Source organism: Terrapene carolina, unplaced genomic scaffold (assembly GCF_002925995.2).
Source record: "Terrapene carolina triunguis isolate 2854851 unplaced genomic scaffold, T_m_triunguis-2.0 Scaffold95, whole genome shotgun sequence".
NCBI classification, from domain to species: Eukaryota; Metazoa; Chordata; order Testudines; family Emydidae; genus Terrapene; species Terrapene triunguis.
In genome coordinates this window covers 50,662,967-50,673,165 of record NW_020664446.1, presented here as the reverse complement: position 1 = coordinate 50,673,165, position 10,199 = coordinate 50,662,967, and the positions used below count along the sequence as shown (strand labels likewise).

The window sequence follows — 10,199 nt, the reverse complement described above, 5'->3', positions numbered from 1 at the left end:
CAGAATTGTTCTTTCCAGACTGATTTTAAAAATTTCAGAGCAGTCCCTTCCTCATAACTTTTCTCACTTCCTTTTGTGTTTGAATTGGCACCCTTTGGGACATAAAAAATACAGAAATTAAATACATCTGAAATAATATGGAACTTCTCCAGTGCTGGGGATATTGCAGGTCTAAGAAACTGCACATTCCACCTCCTATTTCAAGGGATGCATTCAGTTTGAATGAGATTGGGAATACTCAAAGGGCAGTTTAGAAGGATCACGGAGCCATTAATACAACACTATAAGTTTCATGCAGAGATAGCTATGCCCCATAGCTGGCTAACACTGTGGAATAAAAGGAGTTAAATGTGTTCACATTCTCTTTCTCTCTCACCCCCTCCTCCTCTCCATGCATTTCTGTCAAAGACCCAATCTCTGGCCAGCCACCGGTGGGATTAGGCTGCTTTAACAGTCTGGCTGACACCTTGTGCAAAGAATAAGGTCTCACTGTCTGAGGGAGAATACATGCATGCATTTTTTTCCACAGAAGACATTTGAGAAATGAAACAACAACTTAGACTTTGAAGATTTCAAAATTACACAGGTTACCAAAAAACACAAAAACCCTCCCCTTTTGAAAGACTGCAGGCATTTTAGTTAATGTCTATGTGGGAGCCATATGGAAAAATCCATTCTGTCCTCTTAAACTGGTTTCACAGTTTTGGTTTTCATCTATCTACAGAGATCTGAAAAGTCTATGTTGTTTTGTTTTCTTTTGCTTCTGCAAATAAGAGAGTGGTCTGAGGAGCATCTGTCTATAAACACAATAGGTAAGAACAGTTGGTTTTTTTAGTTTTTGTTTTGTTTGTTTTTGCAAAAGGTGTCTCCAAGAATCTGAGTGTATGTTGTCTGTGTAATCAAGAGAAGTCAGCCTTTAGGATGATGTTCTATTAAGGATAAGCTGATTATGTATGGTGTTTTTTTATTTATTTGTTTACTTGTTTGTTTTTCTTTCCTAGACAAAAAAAAAAACCCAAAAAACAAAAATACTGCAGACACTATGTGAATGTTGTTTGCAAAATACCATTTAAACAGCAGCAAGAGTAAAAGCTCTGAAGTGCTGGGCAATTTGGATGCCTTATTAAAAGGTAAAGAAAAATACTTCCAGGGTTAAATTTTGAGCTAATAAGCTATAGTTAGAACAAAAGAATGGCAAAAGTGACAGAGAAACATTACCATCAGAGGAAAAGCTTTATTGTAAAGGGATTTACGCAAGTAATCAAGAGGAAGAATAATATTCTCAACTCTTGCTAGACTTATTAGCATAGTTCTATATTTTATTCGTCAGGTGTTTTAAATGTTACCAACACATTTTCAAAGTGGAATGGAAAGGGATATTAAGATGTTAAACAGGATGTTCTGTAGTATCATAGCCTGTGAGACATACTAGTTATTTTGGAAATCACCAATGAAAACAAGTTTTCCACATGATAATCTGCAAATAGATTCAGAACTATACTTAAATGTACAGGACCAAGATGGAAATATTAAAACTCTGCTCCACTTATAAATATTATTGTTAATGAGCAGTAGCTCAGCTAAGCTGTAGACTTTTTGACTTTCTGAGTTCTTCTTAACACAGGCTACAAAAGGAAAGTGCCAGTCACAAAAACTGTACAGATTAGAAATCATGGATTCCTCATGTCACAGATTATTTTTCTTTTATACGCTCTTCTTTTACTGGCTGATAATCACATTTGCTGATGTCTTTACTCCTTCCTATTGCTTATAAGTTGCAAGAGGTTGTCTTTTTTCAAAAGAGATACTGCTCACAGAGCACCCCCTGCCTACCAACGCACTGCCCTGCATTTCACATCAGTTTTGAAGAGACTTGTTCTTCTCCTCTTCTCTCAGGTCCATCACTTCTCTCTCTCTCTCTCTCTCTCTTTAGATTAATGTGAGGCAGATGGAAGAATACTATGAGGATAATGAGCAATCTAACCCAATAATACACTGCAAAAAGTTCCAGTACTTACTTAACCCTTTTTATTTGTGTAGCTCTGTACAACATAGGTGTGGTGTCCCATTTTTAACAGCATCTGCATTTTCACAGACCCCTTGCTGGAACTGCCTAAGCCTCACATGCTCCTTGACTACATTCCCTGCAGATAATAAAGTGTCTCAGCAAAGGGGAAAATATGACATTTTAAAAGTCTGAATCAGAGGGACATGGGTGCAAACTACCATTAGTTTAAAACCGAGAGACTGCAGAGATTGACTGGAAACATCCTAAAGTACACCTACTGAGAGAGAATGCTGGAAGGAAGAAGATATAAAGTGCTGGAATTTCAGAACTATTTGTCCAATCGTTGCATTATAATACAGGCTTCCTCTAAATAAAAGACACAAAAAATTTAAAATCTACTAAATCCCAACACATTGTCTCTCACCTGGGGTCTACCACCTTCTTCTCCATATACTCTTTTCCCTTTATATCATTTGTTTTCTGTGCACATACCTGTAATCCTGATGAATTTACAATCAGTATAAAATAAAAATAGAATTACAAAAAACACAGGTGGCAGCAGCATTAGGCATACAATAGATTAGCACTAATTTGTGATTGGGAGACTCCTTGCAAATTACTGAATCTGTAAAATTACCAAGTGAACTAATGCAATAAATAAACCAGGATAAGGTATCTTCAAATGTATTTTGTCCATTCATTTGTCAGCTGTTTTTAGTTTTATTGATAATTCTCTTCTTCATATTATACTCATACAATATATACACTGTATTATACATATATTTGGTAATATGAGACCTTACTACAGCTTCTGCTATTTAATCTTTGCTGAGAGCGGGGACGAGACTGAGACATTTCTCTGTGAATATAAATGATTTAGCAAAGTGCAGATTAGCAGCATTCTGCAGCACACTGATTGTTTTTACCATTTGTGACAATAATGATTATTGGCAAAGCACAATGAGAGGTACATGAAAGGAGAGATGTTTGTGGTTGTTTGTTTGCTTTGTTTTCCCCAATGGTAACAATCGCTATAAACTTTTATTACCCCAACTTGTAGTGCTGAAGATGTTCAGATTCTGGATTTACCTGCCTTTCCATCTTCTCGTGGCCATGTGTTTGTGTCATTCTATAAAGGTGCCCACCAGTTCCCAACACATCTTCAAGAGTGATCTCTTCAACTGTAATCATTCCCTGATTCTTGCAGATGGTAAGGAAACCATAGTCCACCTGTTGAAGGATATACCTAAAAGGTAGGAGCAAATCATTCAGTACAAATTCGCATATGTTATTTTTCATTTCCTGCCCTATGGCACATGCAGACTTGCTACTGCTAATATCAAGGAGATAATTGCTGTACACTCCCTATCTGCAATGCTCTGGCAGTGCTACCTTTAGTACCCTGAGCCAAGCAATGCAATATTGCTGTCCCTTGAAAGTATCTTCCAATATCTCCTTCCAGCCTTCTCTTTCTTTTTTTTTGCCTTCTTAGTTGAAAAACTTAACTAGAATCTGGAGTGATTTTTTAAGATAGATTTCAGCTATGTATATTCATTGTAAGATTTTTCCCTATTTAGCTCTTAATTGATGCAATTACTGCTGAGTTTACATTAGGCTCCAAATGTGAATAGCTATTGCTGCATATCCAGGTGATATCTTAATCAGTTGACCTACAAAACTGTAGGAGCACCAGGGCCTCAGGCCAAAGTCAGTTGCAAATATTTTTCCTCAATAAATTAACTACCCAAATCATTACAATAAGTGTATACTTTAAAACTGAAAATCAGCTTTCAGATGTACTGCATGCTTAGCTGTGAATTTGATGAGCAGTACTAAAGCTTGCATAGATCAAAAGAATTTTTAATATGGAAATTCCATTGAAGGTTAACCTGGACTTCCCAAAATGCCTGTGAATTTTGTATGTAGTCAAATCAGTGTGTGTGTGTGTATATATATATATATTTATACATATGTATGTGTGTGTCTGGTACCCTGTATCTACCTCAGATAGATATCTGGGAAGAGATGTCCTTTAACAAGATTCAGCTAAAATACTCCTTGGACACTAACCAACATTATTAGTGTCAATAGATCTGATATACATTCCTGCAGAATGTACAATGAGGTCAAAGAGCAGAGGGTAAGCCAGATGGCTCAGTCCTGATGGGCACTGTGCAGAAAGAAAACAGGACCCTGCACATGTAGTTATATAACAAAATTATGACTACAAGAATGAACCTAAGAATTCTCCCTGTTAAAGGGACATAGAAATTGAAATTCTAAGAGAAAGAGGGGTTTATAGCATGTGGTTTAACAGGTACATATCAATTTCCAGATTATTTTTTTTAACTTGGTTCAGCTAGAATAAAGGCTTGAAGTATGCACTTAATTATAAGCACTGAAAGCCTCACAAGAACCTTATAGTTTTCCAAAGATCAAACATAAAACCAGAAAATTCAGAGCCCAGTTTTAAATTAAAAGAAGATGAAATATTTGAAAAATATGGAAATACTCAGTGGGAACCCAAACAACTTTAATTCTGGCCCAGTAGCAATACCCCGAAAATATGTAAAAACTCTCTGAGGTGACCTTATGTGTCCATAACATCTCACCAATGAGTACAAAACTATAATTACTTATATTTTATTGTACTGTGATCTAACAGAGTCCACCTGTCTTTATGGCCATACTCAGTGCACTGAGAGCCTGAGCAGGCAAAGAGCAAAGGAGTAAAGCTGGAGATTAGGCTTTACTGGAATCAGTCAGGAACCGATGTCACTTTGTACCAGTGATACACAGTGGGCCAAATTTTCAAAGTAAATATGTTAAACTGAACTCTTGTTAGGTTAGATTAAGGATTCCAGGGAGGGTTCAGTATGCTAGCAGAGTGGCAAGTACATTTGTGGTGCTACCCAAGTGCATTTCCACCAGCAGGCAAAGGTAGAGTTAAGAAATTGAATCTCTGTATAAATCATCACTTTTGGGGCATTGAGTGGGAGCTACTTCCCATATGCATGGGGGGCATTCACTGCCCATATAAATTTTGTATTGAGTAGCTTTCATGGATGTCTTCAAGCTATGTATAAGCCTCCAGATGAGCAGAGTAGACTCATTGCAACTAGAGGGACTAGTGGCATGTTGGGATGGAGAGCTGAGGAGTAGCATCCTCACACTGCCAATCAAGAACAAGTAGAACTAGGTATGAAATGGATCCTCTTAGTCTCAGACCTTTGGAAGACGGAGTGATGCTCACATACTATATTATTCTTACAGAACCCATTGTTGGTTGCTCCAAGCAAGAAACCTGGGTATCACATTTTGGTAAAACACATGCTTGTTTCCCTAGTGTTAGCCTGGGAATGGAGCTCTAATAGAAGTCACTTTCCTAATTCCATTATACCATAGTATTTACTTGTCCCATAGAGTCTAAAAAGTCAGTATTGTGGAATACATCTACTCGGTAATAAATAGACAATATTGAAGAAAACCTTTGTGGATTAGAAAGAAACACAATATGTATTCTTTTTACATAAGAAAATGTAGAGCACTCCCTAGGCTATTGCTTTAATGTACCTAATAGTAGAATTGTCCTTATTACCTACAGTGGAATGTAGTTTTTAGATCTTCAGTATGAATGGCTAATTACTTTACCTGCTGGGATTCTGCAGTATGACTGTGTTTCTTAATGCCTTCAGTTCATTTTTAATTCACATTTTCAGGTACTGTTTCATTCTGGAGGAAGACAGAGCCCCAGCTCCTTTCACGGTAACCGTGACACCCTGTGATGTTCCCATTGAATGGAGTATACTGGTACATAAGGCATCAACAAACTTCCTTGGAAAAGCAGCACGTGGTAAGAGCTAAAGCATTGGCCTGCTAAACCCAGGGTTGTGAGTTCAATCCTTGAGGGGGCCACTTAGGGATCTGGGGCAAAATCAGTACTTGGTCCTGCTAGTGAAGGCAGGGGGCTGGACTCGATGACCTTTCAAGGTCCCTTCCAGTTCTAGGAGATAGGATAGGATTAAATCTGTCTGATCACTGCAGGAGGGAAAGTAGCCCATTCATAAGAAGTGCCACCAATCTAGGAAATCTCACTACCAACAAAAATGGCCTGGGCAAACTTGAAGTTATAGGTCCAAATCTCCCTTCCTGTGGACTTACCTGTGGGTTTGGAAAAATAGGACCCAAAACTCCACAGGTGAAATCCTGGCCCTATTGGAATAAATGGTATTTTTGCCATTGACTTCAATAGAGTCCTGCAAGATAAAATTCAGTTTCTGACGCATTCTCTTCTCAGGGTAGTGTAAGGAAAGGACAAGTTTATGGCCACAGACAAGGATGCTGGCCCTTGTTCCCTCCACCATAGCCATGTGCTCGTATTCTTTCGGAAGTGTAAGAGAAGCTGAGGTGGGGGAGTTAACAATGCAATGAGCTTTGTTAATCTGGAATCTCACCTGGATATCTGCCAGGCTGCCAGGGGAGCATGGAAAATAGTGTGGCTACTCCCCAGTTCCACTATTAACAACTAGAACCCACCCCAAAACCCAAGGATCCTAACTACACAATGTTCATATGGTGAGTGTTCCATAAGATCAGCAGGGAGGGAGGGAAGTGCTCTTGACAGAGCTGTCTCACACCCTTCTTTGTGTCTCAGACCTCTTGGGCTGGTATTTTCTCTTTTCTGCTCTTTGTAACAATGTGCAGCAGAGGGAAGAATTTGGGTCATTTCTAGTTCCCTGGGAATACATTGTACAAGGCAATAGGCATAGAATAATCTGGAGCTATGTTTCCCTCAAGTTAAAAGAAAACTTAATTCTCTTTTATAATTTCCAGAATCGTTTCATAGGTTTAAAAAAATAACATTTTTTTAATTATTAAAAAAGCTAGACACTGCCAGAAACAAGATGTTAATTAGCAGGGAGATGCACTTGACTAGTTAGCTCAGTGGGCATTCCTTCAAAGCCTCTGGCTTTTTTTGTTCATACAAGGCAGGTAAAGGCACAAAATCAGAGTAAAGGAAACTCGTTCTACACAAAATGTCAGTGTCCTAAAGTAAAGTACAGGAAGAAACACTGACAGAAAGTGAAATGTTGCAATGACATCTGGTACTATATAGGTCAATATATTTGCAATTGGGAGTTTAATTATAGTCTGTTTGAAAAAATTATTTCTCTCTTACAATATTAAAAGAATAGCCACTAAAGCATAAAATATTAGTAGCAAGAGGAATTTCTCTGGCATATGAATAATAAAACTGAGAAGCTAAGTGATGAATTGTTGTGGGGCATGAAAAGAAAAACAATTGGGTCTGCTTTTGATGAGTCTGCTTTTCACGTGCAGGTGATTATGACACTCTTGAAGCCACAAAATCTCAGAAGATTCCAAAGTTGGTGTCCATGATATTTAACTATAAAGGAAATTCTGTGGAGACTTATATGGGTATGTCTTCCTATTCTGCTTTCTATATGCTGGAGTTCCTATCAATTGAACGAGACACACACATTACTGTATATTTAACAACTGACACAACATCTGGGCATCTGTATCCAGAACTTCCATTAGATCCACGCATAGATGTTATCGGTATTGGCCATGCAACTGTGACTCTAGCTTGGAAACACAGCCCATCGGTCTTAAAGCACAAAGAAAACATCCAGTATTGTCTTCTCGTCAATGAAAAACACAACTACAAGAGTTTATGTGCAGCTGAGACAGCTATCAGATCTTCAGGTATGAAATCGCCACCAGCGCTAGCTCTTTCTCTCTTTCTATATCTTCTAGACCATCAACAGGTGATGATACTGTCCAATAGTGAATTAAGTATCATCAACAGGGTTAGTAATGGGGAAGTGAGGCAGATATGCATGGGCACCAAGAATACTTATACAGTGCCCAACCTTAGACCCGGCACTCAATATTACTTTGATGTTTTTGTAGTCAACCTCCTCACTAATGCAAGTGCTGCCTACACTGGAACATTTGCAAGAACTCTTGAGGAACCTGAGCCTAAAGTTATTGAGCTGAAGGATGGGAAGGTAATTCATCTAACCCTGGATGGGAAAAAGCAGAAATTCTATAGCTTGCAGTACCAGGCTAGACACAAGAAGATCCAATTCATCTTTCAATCTTGTAGTGGCCAAGTAGGGGTTCAGATAACAAGGAATGGTAAAGTACTGGCCTCAGAAAACATTGCAGGCTTCAGACATTTGTCACTGAAGGGAAAGCTGCTGGACACATATTTGGTGCAGCTAAGGTCCATGGACCATACTAATTCTTCTGTGAAAGTTCAAGTATCCTCTCACTTCCACAAGCCTTTCTTCCCACTTCTTCCAGAAAGCTTAAAAATCAAGTCCTTCAGTAAACTGAGGACCTGCAATTCAGTCACCATTGCCTGGCTAGGAACACAAGAGCAGAGCAAGTACTGTGTGTACAAGAAAAGGATCAAAGAGGATCAAGTTTGGATGGAGGTGAGGAGCGCAGACAGGTGCTCAGGGCCCAAATCCAGACACAACTCTGAGAAAGTGCTGTGCAAATATTTCTATGATATAAATCTACGACGAGCAGTCACCACACAGACCATCAAGGGATTGGAAGCAGGTACTCTCTACCTGTTTGATGTTTATCTAACTGAACCTTCTGGGATCCCGGTCAGGTATCACAGTAAAGTTGTGAAGACCAGGAAAAAATGTTGAGGGCTTTTCAATAAATGTTTTTCTGGTAGATAAATAAGGAGCAAAATGAAAAACATGCACAATAAACACCAGTGCTCTGTGCAGTTCAAAATATATTGGGGCATAACACACAATTATTAAAGCTGCAAGATTTGTGGGGAAAGAATTTTTTCAACTGTCTAGAAAATTAGGCTCACTCTGGCATCTTTTTTCCAATATAAGCTTTTCTCTCAATTGTCTCATATTGACAGCAAAAACAAGACTAAAACAAATAGAGACACTTGGAAACAATGGATTCACCCCATGACATACAAGAAATCAGTCTGGAGTGAAATGAATTAAAATGGACCTGAAATCAAATTCATGTTGTTAAATACCTTTCAAGGAGTATTGAACTGTTACTTTAAAATCTAACGTTTTTTCACTTTGCATACCTCAGTAACTGTCAATGAGGGACAGAGCGATACCACCAGAATGACTGTCTCTGACAGATTGACCTTTCCCTGCCAGTTGAGAGATTTGCTTGTGAAGGCAAATGGACAATGGACTGGTATTGCTGCAAAGCATCTCTCATGCACAAAGGTGCAAGACTGATAAAAGTGGTGGATCGGGTGTCCAGCTGCTGCAGCTACACATTCTAGTCAACTGTAATTACAGGAGATTCTCAAACAACCACATCACAATTACCTGCATATTTGAATTGCATTCATTCCTGTGGAGAAGTTATTCTTGTTTAGAGATGGACCTGACTCACAAAGTTTGGACCGGAAATTGAATCTGAATTTCCCCAAAGTTGAGGGTGTTTGAATACAGTTTGCTGGTTCTGCCCATATAGAGAAAGACCTGAGTAGGGAAGTCTGAGGAGAAGGAAGATAGTTCTGATCCAAACTGTTCTAGTTCAGGTCCATTGCTACTCTTGTTTGGGTTTATGTATTCTATACATACATATACATTGTATAGACAAGGTGCATCATCTTTGAAGCTTCAGAAATAAAATATTTCTTGCAGCAAGACAGGGAGGGCTGAAAACATTATCACTAATCCTTCCTCCTCCCCACAGAGAGATTTGCACATGCTAAACGCCCCACTACATGTATTATTTTACTCTTACAATGGGATACATGAATTCCCACCCCATAATTTCTGACCCTGGCAAACACCAGCACTGTGCAGAACTGCATGAGGATCAGTTCCCCACAAGATCACATCCCGGTTGCCCTTCCCACCATGCCCACACACACACAATCCTACGCAGGCACCTCAGTGTGATAGTCTAATTCCTTCCTTCTGTGCAGCCCCAACACAGCCTATTTCACAGAATGTGTTTCTTTTTTAAAAATGTGATTTTTCCTATTGAGTAGCATGAAGTAGTATGTCTGTAGTAAAACCTGACAAGCACAGGTGTTTTTATTGTCTCTGATTCTCCAATTGTCTCTTTTAAATTTTGGAAAAGGCAAAGTATGAGGAATATTTTGAACAAAAAAATCCCCCCAGAAAAAAAAAATCTTCATAAACAATTA

At 38.7% G+C, this 10,199-nt stretch overlaps 1 protein-coding gene across 1 annotated transcript; it reads left to right on the top strand.

The window, feature by feature from the left end:
- Window positions 1-1,048: 1,048 nt before the first annotated feature.
- Window positions 1,049-9,210, top strand: LOC112113176 (protein NDNF-like). Its single transcript, XM_024209377.3, has 4 exons — window positions 1,049-1,130; window positions 3,069-3,261; window positions 5,728-5,861; window positions 7,349-9,210. The coding sequence occupies exons 1-4, from the start codon at window positions 1,049-1,051 to the stop codon at window positions 8,698-8,700; spliced, it is 1,761 nt and encodes a 586-aa protein (XP_024065145.2). The 3' UTR covers window positions 8,701-9,210.
- Window positions 9,211-10,199: the final 989 nt, after the last annotated feature.